The following is a 27008-nucleotide window of genomic DNA, read 5'->3' on the forward strand; positions in this document are numbered from 1 at the left end:
AAATTTCCCTCACTAACTGCTCCAGCCCCTTATTTGTGAGAGTATTCACTGTGATGTGGTGGCCTCTGCAGCTTGTATCCCAAGATCATGACCCTTGCTGGCCATAGTTGATTGGATTATGGAAAGACTATGCATGGTCAATCAGATTCCTTGAGAATTTGGAATTGTGACTTGGAAGTAATTGTTGGACTCCATTTGGCACTTAAACAAGAAAGTGAGATAAGACAGGAAAAACAAACAACAACTCCACCCCCCAACCCTGCCAGCCTCAACAAACAGGTGCAGAGAAGGAAAAACAAGAGACCAAGTGATGAGAAGTAGGGATAGAGAAGAAGGGGGAGAGTAGGGAAGAGCACCAAAGGTCTTTGTTTTAATGCCTCGTGAAGTCTGTATTTCCTGCCCTTTGGTTCCATGAACCAAATATAATTCCTTATTTTATTATATAATTCCCCTTTCACATAGACTAGTCAGAACAGGTTTCTGTTTCTTTGTCAAATTCTTCCTAAGGTAGCAACAGAGTAAAAGACATGGATAAAGTGTCTCTTTTACCTCAAGAAAAATACTTGTGTGCTATCAGGTGTAGAGATAGAGGAGGGGGCAGTGTATACTAGAGATATCCTGAGCCCCCACTGGACCTTTAGGTGTTGCTTCATGACTGTCATTTGCATGTGTGTGTGGGATTCATTTGCTTAACAGCCCCTCCTGTTCCTTATGCGCCCCCTTAATGCTTCATTTTGGCATTTACCTCTTCTGCCAACTGCCTGTTTCCCGTTTCCCCATTTTCTACATGCCCAGGGAAATAGGAAAAATGTCTGATTATGCTGAACTTTTCATAATAGACCACAGGCATGCAGATAGGCTGCCATAAATGGTTTCTAGTCAGTTTCCTCTTCTGTACCATTGAAATACCGTCTACTCTTCAGAATTGCTATGAGGGTAAGGAAGGTAAAGTTAAGTGCCTAGTACCACACTTAGTAAATTTCTATCTATAACATTTTAAATGTTTTATTTAGAAATAGTTTCAAACTTAAGATTGCAAGAATAATGCAAATAATGCTTGCATACCAATTACCTATTTTTTAAAACATTTTGCTTCATTGATTTGTTTATATCTTTCTGTAATTTTGTTATGAATCATTTGAGAATAATTTGCGTACATTACGGTTACATATCCCTAAATACTTCAGTGTGTATTTCCTTAGAATATAATCTTACATAAACACAGTACTTATAGACTTAAGTAAATCAACATTGATACAATACTGTTTTCTAATCTACCATCCATATTCTAATGCTTATTTATTGCTTAAGATCTTAAAGACAGATACTCAAACAGGAAAGAAAAATGACTGGTAAATGCTCATTTGGGCTGTAAGGACTGTTCAGAGTTGTTTACTTTGCCTTAACTAGTAAAGCACATCTCATGTAATCATTTCTCAGAATTAAATATTATTTTAACCTAAGGGTTTCCAGCTCTGTTTTTACATTGTTGCCTACTCTTTAATTTATAGCATTTCACTGATTCAGTTTATAGTTCCTTTTTTGAAGTTTTAATTTTTTTAACATGTCCATTTGTCAAAATTAGCCATTTTTCCTGATTGCAAAAGAGGCAAAACCAAACAAAGAATAAACAATTTTGTGACTTATAACATATTAACTATATTAAATTTAACTTTACAGATTATAGATATTTTGCATTAGGTCAAAATTCTGATCTTTTGGACAAAATTTGACCATTATTATGGGAAAATGTATATCAGGTATATATTAGAAAAGTAAGACTTTTTCAATGCAAAATGAATAAAAGAGACTACAAAACAAACAGGTTACACTAATCTCAAATAAGTGCAGAATTATACTTAATGCTAGGTTAAGAACTTTTCCCATTTCCTGTATTAAAATACCTGAGGGCACTAATATTCCATATCTTAGTGCCTATAGCACTGAGTCCATCAATAAAACTTGATTGTCTTCTGTATCAATGTAATTTTTTCTTGTGCATAAATCTTACTGCTCTACCCAAGTCTGTAAACAGAAAACCAAGAATTTTAAATATTTTTCTTTAGAGTGCAGTGCACAAGATAAGTATTCAATAGCACCAATTAAATGTTGTTTGCCGGAAAGAGAAATGGATACCTGTTGCAACATATTAATACAAACAAACCTGCTCAGAGAGTCCTGAGTCCCCTACTTAGCTGGCTCTGTGGCCTTGATTAAGTCATAACTTAGCTAAGTTTCAGTTTTCTCATCTGTAAAATGGGGTTAATAATAGTTATTGCCTCATAAAGGCAGTGTGAGATTGGTATAAAAGGTTTGCAAATAAAACAAGCCTTGTGAGATAAGTCTAGTTTGGCCAGTATTTCCATTCTAAATTTCAGTACTCAGCATATTAACTTAATGTGCTTTTAGGTTAACTTTTATACCAATAGTTGCATATATCTCATCATTTACAAGTAGCTCAACTGAAATAGTCTGAGTCACCCATAAATACGGCAAAGTGAAATAAAGCCACCTCTGAAGCTCCCAAACTCCCAAGCAGGGCCTCACCTGAGTTTGTCAGGATTTTAGAAGTAAATTATGAACCACCACAGGGTACAGGGATCTCAAACTGGCTGGTGTGAAAGTCATCAATTCTGTTACAGAAATGGAGTCCCAGTGCTCTAAATCACATACAAATAATTTGGGGATTTTTTTTTTTTTAATGCAGACTCTAATTCAGTAGGTCTGGAGTGAATGCTCCAGAGATTTTGCATTTATAAAATATGTTTAGTGCAATGTTTTGATGCTTTCACTCTAAAGACCAATGATAAACATACTGAAACTGTTTATAAAAGTTCAAGGTATATAGAAAAAAAGAGCCATATTTGCAAAATTATTTATTTACATCTTAAGCTCATGGTAAAATCTTTATAGGATAGAATGGCTAAGATGAAATATACAAAGTCGATATAAACACATAAGCATTAATCTTTACATGAAAAGAATCTTAGTGATGGCTATCGGTGAACTCGGGTTTTCCTTTATAAAACCAATGTTCCCTTCAATCATGCTGTGATAATGTCTTCCAATAAGAACAGATTTAATGAATATCATTCAAAAAAAGCTGGGAAACAAAAAGCTAACTTGGATTTATTATTAAACCACTATCCATATGTCATCAAACCAAAACTGTTTTACAGGGCTGAGATGTTTGAATAGGTCCAAACATGATATAGTGAATAAGTTTTAAATAACGAATGCTTTGGTTATTAGGTTTTGACTTAGTTTTGGCATAACTTGTATAATTTATATCATTCTAGTGAGTCATTAGGTAATCCGTTCAAAACAAGACTTGCTTAATACTATCAGGAAGCACTTAGCCTTGCCTTGAGTGAGACTACCTTTAAGATGCTGACAATAGCAACACATTTCTCTTTTCCTTTACTCAGAAAAAAGAAATCACAAAAATAAAAAAATCATTTTCACACGTTAAAGTCCACCATAAAGTCTTATTCATTCTTAAAAAAACAAAAGTTCCTCATCATAATACCTGCCCTGGGTATTGGTACATTATTGAAATACTAGACCTGTAAGAACTCCTCATAAACCTTGAAAGCCTATGACTGTGATCTACTTATGTTTAAGGTTAAATATATAAACAATGCATTTGAAGCTTCTGGGAAGAATTCATATTTAAAATAGTTTTAAAAAAATCTGGGTTTATTAAGTTTTAGAAAAATAAATACTGTGATTGGTTCTACCCCTCCTCTTCTACTTCTCTTCCTTCACAAATTTGAACTTAATAGCTCAGGCTTCTAAAAAGCAGAAGAAAGCAAAATAGAACAATGTAGGTTTTATTATCCACACTTTCCTTTTCTAAGGGTAACATTATCACAAAGGCAAACTTGATTTTCTTTCCTTGAAATGAAGATCCTATCTCCTAAGACTTATTTAAATAACTGTTCTTAAGAAATCAAGAGAATTTAACAACCAGTACTTTTAATAAATGAGGAGTTAAATGCCTATAAGATATATAAGGTGACTGTAAAGAGTTCTATTATAAAGTCTGAAAGCAAAATCTAAACATTTAATAGTTTACATTTAATCTCTTTAAAAGGCCTTTTAAAAGCTGTAAGCTATATTATAAATTGCCAGTTAAATTCCCACTCTAGTCTACAAAAATAATCTGCTGCACAAATATATAATTTAAGGTAACTATATATTTCTTGTATTGATCTTTTTTCCAATTTTATGAGTGCAGTGAAGCAAGAAGTAAGCACCGAGGTGTTAGTTAAATTAACTTTCATTTGAGCAGCATTTTGATTTTAGATAAAGGGATTCTAAATGTAGTCTAAAATTTTCCAGAAGTCATATTTACATTCATTGTACAACACTTTATATACACATACAGATTTATAAGAAACAAATTAATCTATACTTTTCATAATGTAAAAAATAAAGATAAAAAACACAACACGTGTGATCATATGGTAAGCCATCTATTTGAGAAATGTGCTTGGTGTTCAGTTCTGACGGCAAAAACCTTGAATAACTTAAAGCATATCACATAAATATACCACAGGTGCTTAGTTTATTTATGACCTTAACCTAGGCCTATCCACAGTTTTAAGTGTTAAAGTCAATGCCATACAAGTAGTTGAGTTTACTAGTAATGTTTGCACTGGAGGAAAATGATTAGGGGAGGCATGACAGCAGATATCAAATGTTTTGAAGTGTAATTGTAGGGAGGGATTAAAATTAATTCTTTTCCAGGGGAAAATCGGGAATTTCTGATAATAGAGCTGTTCAAAAGTGAAAAAGTCTGCTTCTGAAGCATGAACTCCCAGTCCCACAAATGACCTTGCCTTGTCAGGGCTCTTGTAGCAAGGACTCCTGTGTTGGCAGGTAGGACTAATAGTATATGGTTAGGCCCAAGGAACTCTAAAGTTCCTTAATGCAAATTATTTTGTTGATATTGAGTTTCTGACGTGGCTTCCTAAGCAGTTTGCTTCATCTTTTTTTCCTGCCCATAAGGCAGTGTTTGATTTTCCTGTGATACCTCTTATAAATTGATGGGCTTGGCTTTCCTGGAATTTATCAAAGTGAATTTTTCTGATCTAATTACTCTTCCACAAAAACAAACAGGTGGCTGTGATGAGCTCTGTAGGTGGCTGTGATGAGCTCTGTTTGTGTCCCACATAGTAAGTTCTTTACCAACCAACTCCTGGCTGAAGTAGGCTAGAAGCAGAGATTTTACCTGGGGAAAAAAGTTATTCAAAATGTTTACTGTTCTATAATGTTCTAGTCTTGAGACTGAATGGAAAAATCCTATTTGGCACTCATTTACCTCAGATGGCATGCGAATGCTTATCACAGTAAGAAATTCTTATGATCAGATTTGAGGTGCAGAGGAATAGGAAGCATGGAAAATTTGACCTATATTAAACAAACAAGCAAACAATAACTCTTCCATATGTTAGAAGAGGTTTTTAACTCTAAAATCAAGGCCTTTTTCCAGAAAATTAAATTCACTAAAAATGTAGAAATAAAAATCCCACTATGGCTCTAAATATATGACAAATAAATAAGGTCACATGGTTTATACATTTCAAATTTTAACGAGGCCCTACAGTATTTCAGGAAAACGTCTTAAAGTATTGTTCCCTGAGTTCTTGAGGCAACCCCAAATATAAGTTCATGAAATCCAAGACTTTAGAGAGAGAAAAACCCACATGGTTTACTTCTCTCTCTTCTAGGAGTAGCTGTTTACTCCAAAGCAGTTTGTTCAGTGCTTACCCTATAGTTCAAATGCTTTAAGAATGTGGCTTTATCCATTTCTTAGAAGACAAGCTCCCAAATGAAACTTCTAAGAAGGAAAAAAAAAGAAAAAGACTGTTTAAAGAAGGTAAAGTTTTAACATTAGTTAACAGTGCAGTTGAGTAAATGAGTTTTAGATCTGTAATACATAAAGAGTGGTAATACTGTCATAGGTGTTAGAAGGTAGAGTTCTATGGACTCTGGCATTTCTGACCTCAGTGGTATTAATACCAGCTTCTCTTACCAAACAGAAAGTCTAACAATTAATTCAAAAAACCAGAACTATTAGAAACGGAATGACTTTTTCATATGTAAATGTATGAGAAGATGTACATTTGGTTATAAAATAAAGATCAAAACAGCCAGCTAATAATTTCTCAACTTTTAAATATCTGCAATTTACATATAAACTTATACATAATAGTAATTTTTAAAAATTCATTCAAAACTGGGGTTTTAAGATTCTTGAGTTGTTTTTGTATCACCTTCTTGATGGCTATTAGAATATTTTTAAAAATTCAAAGCTTGGGAATAATTCAAACAGTGAAATATGTATTTGTTTGCAACTTCCATTATAGTCTATTTAGAAAAACTAATTACAATGAATGGAGATTTTAATTCTGTTGCTGGAAGTTTTACGTTAGGCTTAACTTTAAGCCATTAAAGTTTAAAAAAAAAACCCAAGAAAACCCCACAATAAACAACGGTTGAGAGAACATACTGAAATGCTCCATCCATTTCAGTAAAGTGCACAACTATGAGTGTTTATCCTTTGGCTTGGCTATGACCTTAAGGGAGGTGTAGAAGTCAATGGTGCTGGTGTCAGATTCCTGACTATATTACTGAGGCTGGCAATCTTCTCCTCTAGGAGGTAATTTTTCTTCTCTGCTGTTTTTTGTCGCTGTTCAGTTATTTCCAGAGCTTTCAACAATTGGGCATTTTCCACATACAAATCCTTCACCATCTCATCTGCTTTAGTATTCTTGCAGAGCTAGAAATAGAACCAGAAACATCTTGACTCCATTTCTGTAATTCTCTTAAATTTAAGGTCTGACATAGGACAGTTGTTTATAAAGGCAAATGGCTTCTATCAATTATATTCTTTCATTTTACAATACAGCTTTAACATCAGACCTGGCACCAGGGATACAAGTAGAGCAAATCCACTTATTCCAAGCTGTTTCTCTGCATAATATGTTTGTAGAAGTCACTAATAAAAAGAACAAATTGATATTTGAGGGCTCGAAAATGAAAGTATTTTTCAACCTAATAAATTAGGTATTATTTCTTTATTCATTCTCTAAAAATACCAAAATACTTCTATAACTTAAATTTCTGAGGGTGTGAACTGTGTTTAACTGTTATTAACAATAGGTGCTTGAGTTTCCCATTCATAACCACATACAACCTACTGATTGTTATAATACATGAGCCAAATTTTAAAATAAAGAGAGAAGATTTGGCAGTTACTTTTCCTTAACTCTCCCTCTTTGTATAAAACCTTGTCTAGAAGAGATATTCTAATCTTTATAGTTAGAATATACAGTCTTGTTTAGGGCAGGAAAACTTGTCAGCAGCATTAGGATAATTTTATTATTGCTCCTGTTAGTTAATATCTTATAATCTCCTTTCCCTCATTATACCTTTAACTCCTCATTTTACACCCAGTTTCAGGCAGGGCATCTACAAGTATAAAGGTTTAAGGGAATAAAGAAAACTAAGGAGTGGTTAATTAATTTACATAATAGCATTTCAAAGGGCAATGATAAAGACTATCACACTGAAGCCCAGAACCTAAGTGACTGGCAAGTTTAACATAATACTAACATACTTTCTATCGAACTGTTTTTATACAAACTTTCCTCCTTTCCTGCCATTAAAAAACACTTTGATGACTCTTATCTACTACCGAATGAAATTCAAACTCTGTGGCTTAGCACTAAGACCCTCTACTGTCTGCTCTTCCCTATCTCTCATTTCTTTTTCTTCTCCCAGGACAGGATGAACAGTTAATGCCAGTGTTTGTAGATGACCACACCCCATGTTTCCCATTTTCTTTATTTTTGAAACTGCTATCTGGCCGAATGCTTGGTACTGTGAACTACACTAGTAGCTGTAGTAAGTGAACTACACTCCATATAGGCAGGATTTTGTTTTGTTCATTGCTGTATTTCTAGTGCTTAGAACAGAACCTGGCATGTAGTAACTATGTGTTGAATAAAGGATTAAAGGATTGAATCAATAAATGTAAATACAGGTCCTTCTCTCCATTCTGTGTATTAAGATATAGGGCTGAGGAAAGTTCCTGTCTACCTCTGCATTTAGACTTTCCCTTGGAATTATTCTTCTTGGATTTTATATATCTGAAAAACCAGGTTGGGCAATTTCCACCTTCCCACTCCCGCCACAGTTTGTCTCAATCTCAGATTCCAGAGAAGTTATAAAACTTTCCTAGAAAGTAGTCCTTCTTGTATATCTCTTCAGTGGATGCACAAATAATTTCTAAGCACTGAGGCCACACCTGCCACCAGCAGGAAAAAAGGATCAGGCTAACTAGTGGTCCTGAATTCAAGAGTCCAGATTCTAATTCAAAACACAACCTTTTGGGGTCTGGCTATAGCCATAAGGTTGTTTTTGAGGCTGTCATAGCTGTTGCAAACAGGAAAGCTAAAGTTATACTTATTATCCCCCAATTTTTTACCAATATAAAATTTCTTTTTATTTAAATAGGAATATTTCCTCTCTGGGGAAAAAAAATCTATAAAAATTCAATTTAAATTGAACCTCATTAGAAATGCTTTAGGTCCATGAGAGTCACTGCTAGCAAATATACATTTTTTAAATTGTAGACAAACATATGACTCAAAAGAACTTTGGAAAAAAACAACATAGAATACAGAATTCATATTTTTGAAGTGGTATGGGAAAGAGTGACTCCTAAATTCTTCTAAACATTTATAATAGAATTTGCTTTTATTAGACAACAAAAGTTAACAAGTTAATAGCAATAGAGGAATGTAAAATTGGAGTTAAAGTTGAATATGAGGTGGGTGGGTAGAGATGACCTGGGAGGCTCACTTGTTCTTTGAGCTGATTCACTTTCTCCTGAAGAAGCCTTTTCACCAGTTTCAATTTTTGTTCAACTTCCATCATTCGTTCCTCCATGACAGTTACCAGGTGTTCCTGGTTTCCCTGAAGGAAAGAAAAAAATTTGTATTATCATTTGAAAATCATGCCACACAAAAGCACTAATAGTTAATTTTCCCCATAAAATGCCTAGAGAAAGGACAGCAAATGTTTGCCTTTGAACAGGAAGGGTGGATTTCTGATGAAATGGGAGCTCTGAACACTGCATGGGTTGCACATGTTAGAAAAGTAACCCTATTAGAGAAGGAATCAAAGACAAAAGAAGAATCTTACCTGTGTTACCATCTTCCCCTGAGATAAAGCAAAATTCTTAAAACCCATAATTTAAGATCTGTGTGTACTTATTATAGTAAAATAGGTATCCAAAGTAAATTAAAAGATGGTTCTCAACCTTTCATCTGTGATTTGGGTCTTTGCAATACTGTGGGCATCTCAACAACAAAATAATCAAAAACTGAGTTTATTTAGGATCACCTAACATTTCCAATTAGCTTGCAATATGTGTCTGTTTTTCCTTTGAAATGGCTGATTACTGTGAGGGTGTTAGTGTTTCTAATAGCCTCTTCCTGCTAGTTATTCTGGTTATTGGTTTCCTAATTTGACCTGTCAATGTGAAGCACATATCAGAATTGGAGGATGGATTTATCATTAGAACAGATTTAAAACTGAAAATCTCCCCATAAAAAAACTCCTAGACAAAACAATAGGGCAGAAAAAGGACCCTGGCTTCTCCTCTCCTCATACAACAGTGATGGATTAAGGAGTGTGTGGGTTTTGGAGCGCAGAGTGACCTGGAACAAGATTTAGAGTGCAACTGACGGCCCTTTCTCCCAGTCCACCAAAATGTTCACATAAAGAATTTCAGGGCTTCCCTGGTAGCGCACTGGTTGTGAGTCCGCCTGCTGATGCAGGGGACACGGGTTCGTGCCCCAGTCCGGGAAGATCCCACATGCCGCGGAGCGGCTGGGCCCGTGAGCCATGGCTGCTGAGCCTGCGCATCCGGAGCCTGTGCTCCGCAACGGGAGAGGCCACAGCAGTGAGAGGCCTGCGTACCAAAAAAAAAAAAGAATTTCAGATTTTAAAAGGTTCTTCAAATGTTTAAGCAAGACTCAGGTATTAATGGCTGATGGCATAACCTGTCCTTAAAAATATTCCCAAAAAGGTGTCCTTTAAAAAGCACAAAAAGAATGACCAAATGTGAGTGGAAAGCCAACATGTGTTTGGATATTAAATAATAACATTTATTCAAGCATAAACGAAACAACTAAGCCATGAGACTAATTTGAAGAGAAAAATTGTAGTAGGCAAAAGACTAATGCAAAATTTCAAGAAACCAGGTCTTAAGAACATCTAAAATCCTATATTTTAAAAGTTATAATGGCTTTTTAAAGTTCAAACATAAATGGAAAATGCCAGATTTCCACTTGCCTTAAAAGAAAAAAAAAAAAAAAAAAGCTAAGCAAACCAAAAAAAACCCCAGATAATTAATTCAAAGAACACGGGGCATGGCAAAAGAGTGGGGAAAGAGGAAAAACAAAAGCAGTCATATATTTAAAATTTATTTTATTTCATCAAAAATTTCCTTTTTCCTGTCAAAAAAGTATTATACATCTTATATAAAACAGTATAAATAACCCTGATTTTCTTCAAATTTCACATATAAAAGTAGTACCTTTTGTTAAAAATAGTTACAACATATGGAATGAGAAAATATATAGAATACATCCTTTCAAGAATCTCAAGTCCACACTCTTTAAATCGTATAAATAATTACGTGTAACAAGCTGAAATTTGTGAATTTGATTCACAAAATCTGTCATTTCTACATAAATAGGAAACATAATACTGCAAAGGCTTAACAACAACAATAATAATAATAAACTTAAAAGAGCACTTGATTCCAAAACATTTCTCAGCTTATGTCTCTGTTTGTGTGGTGTGTGTGGATGTGTGCATTTGAGTATCTGCCATGGTAAGAAATGCCAGCAATAACAGCCCAGTGTTCACAGGTGCCCAATCCTTCTGTAGGAATCTGCATGCACTGCTCGCTGCTCCGGTAGCAAGGCCTAGAGAAAGAAGGCAAGTGGTACACTTCACCCTGATGTCAAGATTATGTTTTTTGGGGGAGTCTAAATTCACACATTTATAATGCAAACAATTTTTAAAAGCAAACATCAATACTACATATGCAAGCAAAGCAACACAAGGCAGAAGAAATCACATCACTCCACACACACAGACAACGTGCAGATTCTAATAGCTTTCTATATTCTTAAAATTAGTGTCAGCTTAGTTACCAGAAACAGGAGAGCCTGCCATGGCATTCTAGTGAGAGCAATAAGCAGTCCACCCTGCCATCTGGAGAAATTCTTTCTTTTTTTTTTTTTTGAAGTACAAAAGTCTCAAATTTTGTCTATCTAATCCTCAAATAATTGAAATAAAAGGATTAAACACTGGTGGGTGGGTTGGGAAGAGCATGTTTTGAAAATAGTGTATATGAAAGAGCAATGAGTAGGATCTTAGTCTAATCATTTGGTTTTAAATGTCCATTAAAAACTGAGGTCACTCAGTTTTTAATGAAGAGTTGAAGCATCTGTCCAACACCCACCATCACAATTTTAATTCTGGAATTAAATTTTAGTATTTGGAAATTGAGTGTAGGAAGCTTCCAAAAACATGGATTTTAAGCCTTTGTTAGAAAGAATAGATGACAGAAGTACATCATGCAAAAGCACAGATATATACTAGTAGGAGAAGAAAACCAAGTTGTTACAATGTATAATTATGGTGCTAATGTGACTTTGCAAAGCGAGGGTGAGGGGATTACAGAAAGAGAGGTGGGAAATTCCTTGTCAAACGTCAACTGAAAAGCAAGGTATTTGAAAACAGAAGAAGAGCATCCAAACTAGAACAAACTAATTTAGAATTCTACAAACTAAGGAGTAGTTTTAATTTTATTCCTAATTCTGAATAAATGGACAAGACCAAAGAGTCAAGAGACTTCTGAAAGAGGAGAATCATGAATGAAGCACTAAAGAGAAATAACTATTTGAAAACCTAGGTAATATAAGATTGTGTCTGGTAGTGAGCTGGGATAATGCTAATTCAAAGGGAAGGGGAAGAAGATCTTTATTTTCTTAAAGATAGAGTTTTTCAAACTAGATCATTAAAAAAATAAGTTAAATGAACTATGTCAACTAAAAGAGTCACTGATGACACATTTTACTTTATTAGTTGAGAAAAGTGCCCATTTGTGAATTCCATGGAACTCAGCAGGCTATACTCCTCTGGTACAAGAAAACCCAGGATGCTCTGTTAGTAATACATATCCTAGAGTTGCACTTGAATTCTGTAATATCTTTGGCATTAGACAAGAATGTTAGGTCAATTGTGCAATATGCTCAAGTGATCCTGAGACTTCATCATCGATTACAAATGTGCAAAGGAGACCCAGAACACTTAATTACCTAGCTTAGAAGCTGAGAGCTCAAAAGCAGCACTGCAAAAAACCAAAACCAAAACAGCACTGCAGTTCTGTGGATTTGTAATTCAGGTAAGGTGTAACTGCCTGACAAAAGATTTAGTTTCTTCATCCCCACATGTGAACTGGTATAACTTTCAAATAAGCAAGTAAAATTAAATTAGGTGATCTGAGTTTACTATTAGAAAAAGATCCTCATACCTGTGGTGTGTTGATTTCAGAAGTCCTGTTTTCAAGTTCCTCCTGCAGGCACTGGTTTATCCTTTCCGGCTGTAGCAGCTGATATTGAAGCTGCAGAAATTGCTCCCTGGGAACCATTGGACAGGCTTGCTGCTGGAGCAGCTGCAGATCCCAAGCATGAGGGGATGGGCTAAGCATCACAGTGGACCTCAGGTGCTGCATCTAGAGGATAAGGGCAAAGCCCTGGTCAGCTGCAGTGCCTTCAATCAGAGAGTTGCCCTTGAAAGTGGCAAGCAGAGAGTAATGAAGTCTATGAATTCATTAATGGCCTCTCAGACTCACTGGTAACTTGAAAGCAGGAAGCACATGATCCTGAGTAAGAATAAAGAATCATTTTGCTTAGGAGATAATACATTTAATGCATAAGCAGGCCTTAAAAGTTTTAGACTTAAACTGTACTTCCTCATTCTTAAGTGACTATAAGACATGAGGTACATGATGTACATATGTCTGAATTCTCCTTTTTTCTTCTTACACTAGAACATTTAATTATCCCTCTTTTTTTTTTAAAAAAAAATGGTTGGAATAGGCAAAGGGGAGAATGAGATTATGCTTTAGAGTTTTGCCACTTACCACTCATAAAGATTCTTAAGAGTGAATGTTCAATGACTACATTTTTTCCAAGTTAGCAATTTGTTTTCAAGATTCTCATCTTGCATCTCAAATTATTTTAACCTATCTTAGTTTATCAGACAGGCAATTCCGGGGCATAAGGTGATACCCCAGAACATCTGGGAATTGAAGTACATGGAATGAAAGTATTTATTCAAGACAATGAGGAAATGGTATGTGTATCGCAAGCCAGTCAAAGTTGGGGCGAGGGAAAGGAGAAGGCACTGCATTTGGCTAGTGAAGCATGCCACTTCACATCTGTCAACACATTCAGCAGACACAGAGCTCAATGGAAGACATGCAACAAATATGACCAAGTACTAAACTCAAGAAGAAGCACCCCCAGGCATGTGAGAAGGGAAAAAGGCCCTCTAAGACACATCTATAATTAAATGTTATCATGAAACTTCAGAGCCACTATCCATTTCCTTAAATCTAAATTTCTGAGGTGGGGTGTTACCCATTTTGAAATATTTCTAGTTATAGATTTAGAAAACCCACCACTTTATTTTTAAGAATAAAGAATATGGAGAATTATGATCCCGATTTTATATCAGTGGGATGATTTTTTTCACACACGTCTTCAAATACTAAGGAAAATCCTGATGTAAATGTAAACAGATATATTCCAAAATTAAAGCAAAATGAAAATGAATATTGGCTCTTACCTTAAGTATTTATTAACTGTCATAGTGGTAGAAATGATTACATGAACAAGGAGTTTAATGAGATGTCTCCATGCCATGAAATTCATTGAAAGAATGTTCTACCTTCACACACTATCTCAGGCAGAGAACTGCACCCTTCTCTGCTAGTTCCAACCACAGAGTTCTAGGTACAGGTTAGCCACAGATAAAACAAAAACAAAAGAGAATTAAGGAGTTATACAAAGAGGAAGAAAATATGAGTTATAAAGAGAAAGAACAGTACACATTGGGTATATTATATACCTGACCACATGTGCTCTAGTCAGTAGGAACTTAGAACCAACATTTACATTTCTCTGTATATAAATTTTACAGATATTAAAATGTCTCACAGCTCTAATTCTGCAGCCACTTCCTCATCTATTGCAATTTGGTTGGTTTACGAGCTTGCTACCTTTACCTCCACCCATCCCAATATAATAATTCAGAAGATTTCAAGTCCACTATGGAATGGACCTGATGTTAAACACCTTGCCATGTGGAGATGCAGAATATAAACTATAAAACATTTTTGTTGTTCAAGTGTCTGAACTGTTGGCTAAGAGGTACACAACAGACTTTAAGAATTGCTAACAGTCTATAACCCTGTTTTTGAGTGATCAAAATGAATTGCTTATAGAACCCTGCTTCACACAGTTGGAAAAAACCCTGGAGTGGGAGGCAGATTCTTCCATATTCTTGTCTAGTGATTTGGGATCTTTAATTACCCTGGGATAGGGCTATGTATTATGTTACATCAGTGACTTTCAAACTGGCATATAGGGATGAGGAGAAACCCCTTCCGCCAAGGGGGTGCATACATCAGATTGAATCACCTAGAAAGCTTTCCCTAAATTTCTTGATCCCAAAGATTCTGATGTAGGAACATCTCCCTGCCTACTTACTGCCTCTCCCCCAAACCCGATGAGAATCAATGCCAGAGTGAGAGGCATGTACCTATCCCTCAGGTCAGGTGGGCACAAAAAATGGTGTGAAAACCACTGTTCATCCTCAAATTTGGCCTAATCTATAGATATCATAACATAAATAAAAATCCAATTTACAGGTCTGGTGGGAAGGTGGAATGGAGTGTTACTGGTGAATGGTTAGTGTTCCTGTCTGGGGTGATGAAAAAGTTTTGGAAGTAGTGGTGATGGTTGTTGAACATTGTGAAAGTAATTAATGCCACCGAATGCCACTTAACAAAATTTGTCATTTTAACCATTTATATCTATCTATCTATATACTTAGCACAATTTTTAAAATAATGTAATATACCCAAACCACTGAATTAGACACTTTAAATGGATGAATTGTGTAGTGTGTGAGTTACATTTAATAAAGCTGCTGAAGAATCGAATTTATATGTCTGTACAGAATTCATAGCTCAGTCTTATTTCTAATGAAACTTTAATTAGAATAGTGTATGAGATGTTCTTTTCAGTGTTCCAATTAAAAATTCATGCTTTTTCTTTTTCCAGCTCCAGGGCCAAGAACACTCAATTTCCCTCATCCATTAGCAAATATTTACGACTAGATCAGGGAGAAGAGTAATGAGGGGAAATTGCTTATGATGATTAATCATGTAAAGTAGGATTGGGAGAGAAGGGGGCTTCTGAGGCCAGAGAGAATGGTGGGAGAACTGGCCTGTTGGCAGAGCATTTAGAGAGAATCTGACAGTGATTAAGTATACCCTGTTACTTTTCAATCAGGTACCAGACATGTCATGCTTAGCTTCAGATATCTTATTCATTAGAGTATATAATTATTTCATCAGAAAAGCATATCTACATCTAAACACAGCCTGCAGCCCAAGGTTTTAAACACATTTATTATACGCTGTCAGAGAAATAAAAAATGGTTTGGATTTCACTCTTTATAGTTTCACTAATCTCCCTATTAGTGGATAAATCAGAGAACATAAAATTGACAGAAACCTTAGCGGTCATTTAAATGTCAATGTGATATGTTTGCCCATATTTCATATATAAAAACCGAGCATCAAACTTACCTTTGCATGTATCCAGCTTCATGAAAGAAAATATTTACATATCTCTCTTCCTTCCTATAATTCTGGCTTAAAAATATTTGTATACATAGTACTTTTTAAGAGCACAGAAAGACATTTTCTACCCAGGCCTCTATACCTTATATAAATTTTACAGGTCATTAAATGTTGGATTAATTAATATTTTCATTACCCAAAGCAAAGTATCTCAATGAAATTTTTACTTATTAAGGAGGATTTTACATAAGTTGTTTTACATCCTATAATTGTGCTTGGTATTCAGAAAGCAATCTATTAGACTGGAAACTCAATGTCCAAGCTGACAGGTTTTACAAATCCACTTTTATATTTATCAGATGTACCTCTCCCAAGGCAGTGCTGAGTTACAAATATAGTAATGAACAACAGCAGCCCTTGAAAATTAAACCTCTAAATGCTAATGCTCTTAAATTCCCTGCATGCATTTCCCAACTGAACAGGTTGTTACAGAGCAATCACATCTATAAAACACTACACTGTGGGAGGTATCAGGAAACTGTTCAAACCACAGCAATGGCGAGAGAGCTCTGAGCCTCTTGGTCAGTACTGAACAGAGTCCCTGCCACTTGAATTTGTTGAGGTACAGGTCCTTGCATTTTAGGATAGTCAACATTATTCCTTCCTCTGTGAAGCAGTATATATTCCTATGGCTGTATAATTAGCAAAAATATCTATCAAACTTGGTAAGACAGACCAAAGAATCCAGCTTGGCAATGTACTTAGATTTTCACTGTTTTCATAATAGGAATTTAATGCTATGCTAGTCTCTCTCAACAAATGGCTCATTCATGGATTAAAATATTCTTCATAGCTAAGGCCATTTGCTTAAAAACTTACCTCCATTAGCTGCTCATCCAGTTTTACTTGTTTCTTTTTCAGGCCTTCATTTTCCAAATGAATTGTTTCTAATTCTCGTTCAAGGGAATTCATCTGACTAACCTGTTAAAAAACAAAAAACTCCCTTAAAACCAAAAACAAAACACTTGAGTTGCTCTACTTTATTTTGACGAAATTACGCTAGTCACAAATCTCAACTCTTGGAAGAAAACTGAGTTCATTCATCAAGGGAAAACAACAAACAATATAATTCAGTGTACTGATTATATTTAGGTAGTCTAGTTTTAATCACCGCTCCTCACATAGAACAGATTCCAAAGGCAGGTAGCTTTCAAACTTCAATGCCACTCACTGTAAGAAGCACATTTTCTCTTGCAACCCAGTACAAACACCCACACCCACGTGTGTGTGTGTGTGTGTGTGTGTGTGTGTGTGTGTGTGTGTGTGTGTGTGTGTGTGTATGAATATATATACGTAATCAGTTATAAGCATATATGACTAAGAAAAATTTCATGAAATTATCCTTACCATGAGCCATGCACTCTGATATTTTCTAGTATAATTTAATAACTTAAAATGCTGCTATTTAACTAGATTGATTTCATGATCCTCTACTATGGATCTGCAGTAGGGAAAAACATGTCTTAAGGCAAAGTTTAAAGGTTTAGAACTGAGAATACATAAAACCTGATTTAACTCCTTTCTCAATTTTAAAGAAGAAATTTGAAGATTTTTATGAGCATCCTTTTTTGGAATTCTCTTTATTACAGAATCTTATGAGAATCTAATGAGCTAGAGGACACTGGGACTCAGAATATTGCTAAGTAGAAAACATATGACACTATTCTAGAGTGCTGATTTTTGTTTCTATCAAAAAGAACTGAGGAGGGGGCTTCCCTGGTGGCGCAGTGGTTGAGAGTCCGCCTGCCGATGCAGGGGACACGGGTTCGTGCCCCGGTCCAGGAAGATCCCACATGCCGTGGAGCAGCTGGGCCCGTGAGCCATGGCCGCTGAGCCTGCGTGTCTGGAGCCTGTGCTCCGCAACGGGAGAGGCCACAACAGTGAGAGGCCCTCGTACCGCAAAAAAAAAAAAAAAACTGAGGAGGGTAGCAAGAATTGTTAAATGGAATTAAGTGTAATCTTTCTGAGTACATTTAAATTCACTGTTATTTTAAAACCTATCATTAGACTTTTCCTTTGGTAAGCAGCTAGATGAAACCCAATGTCTTTCTAAAAAGTTTACTTGAATGTACCTAAACTTAAATGACATTTCAGCTTTAGAGCACAACCAGTCTCCTTACTGCCAATGGTTGTAACTTTCACAAACTTAAAAAAATTTTTTTGTAATATTTATAACAAAAGGAAATGACTGTTCATCATTCTTTCCAGATTTTTAAACAAACCATAATTTTCAGAAGAGGAAGGTAATACAGGCATACCTTGTTTTATTGCACTTCGCTTTTATTGTGCTTCACAGATACGGAGTTTTTTACAAATTGAAGGTCTGTGGTAACCCTGTGTCGAGCAAGTCTATTGGTGCCATTTTTCCAATAGCATTTGCTCACTTTGTGTCTCTGTCACATTTTCATAATTCTCACAATATTTCAAACTTTTTTATTATTATATTTGTTATGGTCATCTGTGATTAGTGATCTTCAATGTTACTACTAAAACTTGCTGAAGACGGTTATTAGCATTTTTAGCAATAAATATTTTTAAGTTAAAATATGTACATTGTTTTTTTAGACATAATGCTATTGCACACTTAACAGACTACAGTATAGTGGAAACAATTTTATAGGCACTGGGAAACCAAAAAATTTGTGTGACTCACTTTATTGTGGTGGTCTGGAACTGAACCCAGAATATCTCCAAGGTGTGCCTGTAGTGAAAACTCTGAGTTTAGTTTAGAAAAAGAAAGGAAAACAAGTAACAACAAGAACTCCCACGCTAACACTGGCCTAGAACTCTAACTTCATGGAACCAAGAATAGAAAACAAACTGAGTCATGCTACAGAGGTTTAACCACGTAGTAGCCAGCCTCCAAGAGGGTACCCCGTGATCCCTGTCTTCTGGTATTCAAACCCTTGCCTTGTCCCCTCCCCACTACACCAGGATTAGTCTGTGTGACCAATAGAATACAGCAGAAATGATTGTGTGTGACTTCTGGGATTAGCAAATAAAACATACTACAGCCTCCATCTTGGTCTTTTGGGGCCTCTCTCTCTTGGATCATTCATTGCCACAGCCTGAGAAAAGGCCAGGTGGTGAGGAGCTGAGCCTCTGGCGATCAGCTAGCAAAGAACAGAAGCCTCCTCCTAACAGTTATATGAATACATCTGGAACGGATTCTCTAGTACCAGTGAAGCCTTCAGATAAATGCAGTCTCAGCTGATATCTGGACTGCAGTCTCAGGAAAGACCCTAAGCCAAAACCACTCAGCTAAGTTGCTTCCAAATCCCTGACCCACAGAAACTGAGACAATAAATGTTTGTTGTTTTAATTTATTACACAGCAATAGTTAACTAATACAGACCATATTAAGATGTTCCTAATATTCAGGCTTATAGAAGCTTATGATACTAATGAAGATAATTAACCATCTTCTTTATAAAAACTTAAATTGCTCCTTTCTACCGGTCACTCAATCAAAAAGAACTATGATACTGTTTTGACAAGATTACAAAAGCATAGATATAAGGAAGAACCAAAATATGCCATTGTAATCATTTCCTGGAAGCATGCAGGGGAAGAAACATACACTTAGGGATGCATCATAGTCAGAACACAGCCACTTGGTATTAACTCTCAAAAACTCACCTTCCTATTAGCAGGAGATCGTTCCTTTTGAAACTGTTCACACTCTCTCTTTAAGCTCAACTTTTCCTGCTCTGTGGGCTTCACAGTACCTGATGAGTTTAGATGTTTTTGGAGCTTAGGAGGAAGAAGGTTGGATTCCAGTTGACGGACCTAACAAGAACCAGTATAAGAGGAAGAAATGCTAATATAACCACCCAGCCAGGAAAAACAAAAAGAACATAAGGAAAGTTTGTATTCAGTGCTTGGGTTTTGTTGTATTAAGAAAACTTTTTCCAGTCAAGTCTGCCAATTCTTGAAGCTTATTACATTTTTGGATTTCAAAAGATCCTTTCTAGGTAAATCTATTTTTAGTCTGATGCAACACTGAGGATCAGAGAAGGACAAAGGGACTTCTGGCTCAGCCAAACAACTGGGAGTCAATAGTGTGACGTGGCTGCCAAAAAAACATAGTCTGTAGGCACCTCTGCTCTGACATGAGCATAACTTTTAGGAGTGAAGGGGGTGACAGTCCCATTGACTTTTATTGGACTGTTCACACCTGAAACAATGCATTTACATCAACTAAGTTCCACGAGGACAGCAACAATGTTTAGTCTGTTCAACACTGCAACTTCAGTGATAGCAGAGTTTCTGGCACATGGTAGGTGTTCTAAATGAATATCTGTGACTCCTAAGAGAGTTCCTCCTCAAAAGAGGTATTTAAGCATAGGTTAAACATAGTTGGTCAACTACTTAGCAGAGGTAAAGAATTTAAACATCAGCTTAGTGATGAAAAAGATGATCTTTAAAGACCATTCTAGCCTTGAAATGCTGTCTTTTAAAAGGGGCACCTTTTCTCTTACAAGAAGTTAGACCAACAAGAACTGAGTTTAGTTTTGCCATTTTTATACTACCAGTCTTGGCGGCTAGCCTATTTGAATGAGGAATATATGGTTAACATAATTTCCATTCATAAAATAACAGATTTTAATATAGAACTGCTTATACAAAATGAAAAATATTATATAAACACAGCATGATAAAATTATATTGCAAGTAAATGATAAATTATACATTCTTAAAATAAGTCTGCCACACCAGAATACTCAAATCCATACCCTAGAATCACTGTATCAAACATTCATTTACAAACATACGCCACCATGTACAACTTTTCAAGTTACCTTCTCCCGGGAGTGTATGAGTTCCGCTTTGGTGTTCTGTACCACAGTTTGGAGTCTCTCATTCTCTTGCCAAAGCAGCTGTTGTTCCTCATTCATCAGGTGATCCAACTTGTCCCAGGACAGCCTTTGCTGTTGGTTATGGAATCCTGATGGATGGGTGCCTATTTCTGGGGCCCAGTTCTTAAGAGAGAATTGTAGAGTTAAGCCTTAAAAACAAGCTGATTTCTTTTTTGAGCATCTTCTAATGAGAGTGAGCACATGTATATCTAGATATAAGTAAAACAATATTCTTGAATGTTGATTTAAAAAAAAAAGGTTTGGAAACTCTCTGTTTAAAGTGATCTTTGGCAAAATAGTCCCGTCAAATCTAATAGCAAAGATGATTGTAGGGCAAGTCCCAGTTCCATATAGGACCCAAGCGCATAGAGATTGGGGACCTTAAAAATTACCTCATTCTTATGAAGTTATGCTTTGAACCCAAATAACTATTCTTTTGGTTAACAGAGAACACAGAGAACTCTGAAATGCACTGCTAACTTGAAAGCTTTCCCTTGCTAAACTCTACTTTCATTTTCACATATGCAATCATATCCTTTTTTAGAATCCAAAGCACGTATCATCCACATAATTGAGGCCTGAACTCAGGAATATGCTTTAAGCTACCACGGTGATTTTTTTGGATCCTGAAAAATGCTTTAAAAAAAATTTTTTTAAAGGTAAAAAAAGGGTTAGGGTTAGGGTTTTTTCTTTTTCACGTTTTGCCTTTTAAGCCAAAACATGAAAAGGAAAAAAAAAAAAAAGGTACAATCTCATTTTGAAAAAATTTTCAGCCCAGAAGTAATTTTTTAAAAATGGAAGCAACTATTGTGTTTTTTTAAAAAAAACACAGTTTAAAAAAAAGTATCACCAAGAGATAAAGTAGCTGAATTTAGTGCCTACTTTTATGGTAGGACAAAGTCTTAACATCTACCCAAGACTGACATACATACATTGTTGTTAATTTATTTGCACATAGGTGAAACAGCATTGTGATATATTAAAACGAGACTTACTTTCTACAACATCAAAATGTTTTTATTACTACAAAACAACTCAGCCATGGTCTTCTGACTTGCACAATTACCTTGTCACTATAGTTCCATTTATGTGAGGTTCAGAAACAAGCATCCCTAACCTATGGTGGTTCCCTTGAGGTTATCAACTGAAGGGGACACAAGAGAGCCTCCTGGGTGCTGGAAATGTTCTTTATTTTGAGCTAGGTGGTGGTTACACAAAGACAAACATACATACATATTTTACCTATAACTGTGTATATTTACATATACATACATATATGTGTATAAAAACAATCAAGTTATAGAGTTAAAATTTATGCACTTTACTGTATAAAGTTAGATCTCAATAAAGAAGAAAAGAAATTACCTCGTCACCAGCATTCTGAAGTTGCTTGTGTAGAGACATCACTTCTTGTTTTAAAGCCTCCTTTTCCTGCTGAGTCACTCGTAGATCAGATTTAATTCGGGACATTTGCAGGTTTACATTCTGCAGGGTGTCTTCTAAATTCTGAACCTGCATCATGAGAACAGTCATACACTGCGACAAATCCTCATGGTCTCACCTATAGCATGTCCATGTATGAATGAGCTAAGACAAGAGAACTCCAAGGTCCCTTCTGCTTCTACTTACTATATCCAGGTCTTTTCAGTTGCTCAGTGCAAATCTAGGATATTATGTATCTTTACAGGATGTTAAGCTATATTTAGGACAATAATGAACTACGCGTAGAGCAAGGTATTGCTGGTATAGTCATCTGGTATATTACCAAGTGATATCTTACAGAACCAAGGAATACCAACAGGCATCACGACAGATGATTTTACTGAACTTCGTAGAAATTACGTTTTAGACTGTGATGTTGGTTTGTAAAGGACCTCTTAGATGAAAATAAAAACATACTTTGTAGAACCCTACTCCATGCTAACAGCTCATATATATTTCAATTTTAAAAAATTTAAATTGGTAAACAGAATGTTAATAGAGAGCTTTAACTATAATAGGGCATGAACCTGCCTTAGAAATCCTAATTCTAAATTAGAAATAAGCAGTCATTTTTACACACTATTTTCAAGCTTTCATAAATAATCTCATAATGATGAGATAATCTTATGATTATTTCATAATAATGAACTTTGGGAGAAACACTGTTCAAATTATTTTACTATACTGTAAGGTGTCAAATATTAGTTAAATTGAATCATTCTGATCCCTCTTAGACCACATCCACCTGGAACATTCTTTCCACTTGGAGTTCTGTTGGGAGATATAGGAAAATATTAACTGTGCAGATGAAATAAGAATTGTCCACATACCTTTTCCTGTGAAGCCACTAGCTGTGATTTTAAGCTTTCGCTCTGGTGTTCCCAAGACTTCTGTTCTTGCTTCATAGTAGCAATTCTGTGCTCTAAAAGACTTGATTTTGCCAACTGATTCAGGAAAAGAAAAGAGGTAACAGCATTTCTACAAACATGTCTAGCCTCATTTCACGTGCCTTCACTTATACTGAAAAGATCAAGTACCATCTCTCTACAAAGGGGATCAAGACAAGGTAAAAGAGAGACATTTCCTTGACTCCCTTTGTACCTTTAATTTTGAGGAGTCTCTTCTCTTTGGGGATTTCAATTTTTCCTTCTCATTGCCTCATGTTTTTGGGTGAGACGTGGTGGGCTGGAAGGCAATTAGAAATCCCAAGAGTGTGCCATAATAGGAAAATATGGAATGCCTATTAAGGCAGGTGGCACAAAGGCAGTGTTTTTGGATTTGCTAGGGAAAATACAGTAGAAAAAAAAGTGTCTATGTAATGGATTTCAGATTATTAAACACATAATATTTATATTATTTATATTATATATAAGTAGAATAGTGATGTATTTAAATAATATATATTAAGTAGCATAGTTACTTATTAAAATAAGACAAACTTTATATTACTGTACTTAATATTTACTAAACAACTAATCTAGACTCCTGTTAAAATCATGGCTTCAGCAATCTACAGATTTAATGTGATCCCTATCAAATGACATTTTTCACAGAACGGGAACAAATAATCCTAAAATTTATATAGAACCACAAAAGACCCAAAATTGCCAAAGCAACCTTGAGAAAAATGAAAAAAACTAGAGGCATAACCCTTCCAGACTTCAGACAATACTACAAAGCTATAGTAATGAAAACAGTATGGTAATGGCACAAAAACAGACATATGGATCAATGTAACAGAATAGAGAGTCCAGAAATAAACCCACACACCTACAGTCATTTAATCTTGGACAAAGGAGGCAAGAATATATAATGGAGAAAAAAGAGTGTTTCAATAAGCAGCATTGGGAAAGCTGGACAGCTACATGTAAAACAATGAAGTTAGAGTACTCCCTCACACCATACACAAAAATAAACTCAAAATGGCTTAAAGACGTATATATAAGACATGACACCATAAAACTCCTAGAAGAGAAAATAGGCAAAATATTCTCTGACATAAATTGTAGCAATATTTTCTTAGGTCAGTCTCCCAAGGCAAAAGAAATAAAAGCAAAAATAAACAAATGGGACTTAAACTTAAAAGCTTTTGCACAGCAAGGGAAACCATCAACAAAACAAAAGGACAACTTTAAGACTGGGAGAAAACATGCAGAAACAATGTGACCAACAAGAGATTAATTTTCAAAATATACAAACAACTCATACAACTAAATATCAAAACAAAACAAAAAAACAAAAACACTAAACAACCAAATCAAAAAATGGGCAGAAAACCTCAACAAACATTTCTTCAAAGAAGACATACAGATGGCCAACAGGCACATGAAAAGATGCTCAATATTGTTAGTAATTAGAGAAATGCAAGTCAAAACTACAGTGAGGGATTACCTCATACCAGTCAGAATGGCCATCATCAAAAAGTCTACAAATAATAAATGCTGGAGAGGGTGTGGAGAAAAGGGAACCCTCCTTCACTGTGGTGAGAATGTAAATTGGTGCAGACACTATGGAGAACAGTATGGAGGTTCCTTAAAAAACTAAAAATAGAGTTACCATATGATCCTGCAATCCCACTTCTGGGCATATATCCAGAAAAGACAAAAACTCTAATTAAAAAAGATATATGCACCCCAATGTTAATAGCGGCACTATTTACAACAGCCAAGACATGGAAGGAACTTAAGTGTTCCTTCCTACGATGGAATATTACTCAGCCATAAAAAAGAATGAAATAATGTGGACCTAGAGGTTATCATACTAAGAGAAGTCAGTTAGACAGAGAAAGACAAATATTACATGATATCACTTATATCTGGAATGTAACAAATGGTACAAATGAACTATTTACAAAACAGAAACAGACTCACAGACATAGAAAACACACTTACGGTTACCAAAAGAGGAGGAGGAGGGAGGGATAAATTAGGAGTATGCAATTAACAGATATACACTACCATATCTAAAATAAACAACAAGGATTGACTGTATAGCACAGGAAATTATATTCCATATCTTGTAATAATCTATAATGGAAAAGAATGGGAAAAAAGCAGTACATACACACACATACACGTATAACCGAATCACTGCTATGCACCTGAAACTAACACAATATTGTAAATCAACTATACTTCAATAAAAGAAAAAAAATCATGGCTTCAGGAGCTCTAAGGTCACAAAATGCTGTTCTAGGAGACTTTTAGGCTAACATGTAGCCCCCCACATGCCACTGGCGTTAGAGAAATGCTCATTATGGTACACACTGTCCAATGATGGTAAAAAAGTCTTATTTTTACTACCTTATCAACACAGCTATTTAATTCTTCACTTAGAGCTTCCTTTTCTTTCAGCAGTTTTTCATTGTGGCTTAGAATACTAGAAATTTTTTGCTGGAAGTCAGAGAGATTGGGACATCTGTGCAGCTGTAAGAGATAAACAAGCCCACCCATCACGTCTCATGGTTGTATTTAAAAAGATGTATTTATAAACAGGACATTTTCATGGCTGCTGCTGTTTCCCTATCTGTAGATATTTCCCAGGACATATAAACTCTAGGGGACTATAATTAACTTTAACAAAATGTTCCCTGCTGGCTTCTCTCTATTCTTCAACTGACTGCCGAAATGTCTGCTTAGACAAAATCAACCAGACATTAAGTAATGGTCCTAGCTTTCTGTTTTACCTTCAGGATAAAATAAATAACATACTGCCATCCTGTCATGAATTTAACTTGTGTACATATAGCACAAAACATTTTCCCCATGTTTTTTAACTAGAAAAAAATCTTTTTCAATCAAGACTATGGAATTGGCATCAACCAAGTACAATGTATCAACAACAAAAGGGGAAGTTTTTTTTATTTAATATTTATTTATTTATTTGGCTGTGCCGGGTCTTAGCTGCGGCCTGTAGGATCTAGTTCCCTGACCAGGGATCGAACCCGGGCCCCCTGCATTGGGAGCACGAAGTCTTTCATCGCTGGACCACCAGGGAAGTCCCAAGGGCAAGTTTAAAGATAAATCAAGCAGTGTTTTTCAGCACGTTCTGCATACCCTTCCCTTTGGAAGATGCCTAAATTGACTTGCTAAGAAAAAGGTTGCTGGTATGGACACACTGGCTTCTTCCTCTGCACTTTATGGCATCAAGACAAACGGAAAACTTTTTGTTCCTTTTCATCATCAGCCTTAGCACTACTGACATTTTGGGGCAGGTGATTCCTTGCTGTGGGAGACTGTCCTATGCACTGTAGGGTGGTTAGCAGCATCTCTGGTGTTACCTATTAGATTCCAGTAGCACAGCCTGCCTCCCCATACACTGGGTGTGAAACCCCAAAATGTCCCCAGACATTGCTTAAACGTCTTGGGGTGGGGGAGCAATTTCCACCTCCCCACAACCACTGCTTTAAGGAGACTGATTGTTTCTTACACTTCTTAACCCTTCCCATAGTTCATATGTTTTCAATTTCCCTCTACTTCACTTGGCTTTCAATTTTCAATTATTTATTGTCATTATGATTTTACGGCCATCTTTCAACTTTTTACCTAAAGTTCTTTTACATTTAGCTTTAGGAATAGTATGACAAAATGGACTTTAAGGATTGAATCTTGTCTTCAACTGGCAACAAATCCAGCATAATT

General features: G+C 35.6%; 1 protein-coding gene across 32 annotated transcripts in view; it reads right to left on the minus strand.

Moving 5' to 3' along the window:
* Positions 1 to 1284: 1284 nt before the first annotated feature.
* The window catches only part of NIN (ninein), a 113536-nt gene continuing 87812 nt past the window's right edge, over positions 1285 to 27008 (minus strand). For 6 of the 32 annotated variants that reach the window (XM_049706275.1, XM_049706272.1, XM_049706267.1 and 3 more), the window contains 11 exons: positions 25671 to 25793; positions 23199 to 23312; positions 22252 to 22398; positions 20830 to 21009; positions 19667 to 19816; positions 18681 to 18728; positions 16847 to 16948; positions 12626 to 12826; positions 8875 to 8988; positions 6585 to 6787; positions 2862 to 5845 (listed from right to left, as the gene is read on the minus strand). In XM_049706275.1, the coding sequence (XP_049562232.1) occupies positions 5818 to 5845; positions 6585 to 6787; positions 8875 to 8988; positions 12626 to 12826; positions 16847 to 16948; positions 18681 to 18728; positions 19667 to 19816; positions 20830 to 21009; positions 22252 to 22398; positions 23199 to 23312; positions 25671 to 25793 (1410 nt within the window). In that variant the 3' untranslated portion in view covers positions 2862 to 5817. The other 26 variants (XM_049706290.1, XM_049706294.1, XM_049706296.1 and 23 more) reach the window with 21 other exon arrangements.

The sequence above is a fragment of the Orcinus orca genome, chromosome 2 (assembly GCF_937001465.1).
Source record: "Orcinus orca chromosome 2, mOrcOrc1.1, whole genome shotgun sequence".
Taxonomy (NCBI): domain Eukaryota; kingdom Metazoa; phylum Chordata; class Mammalia; order Artiodactyla; family Delphinidae; genus Orcinus; species Orcinus orca.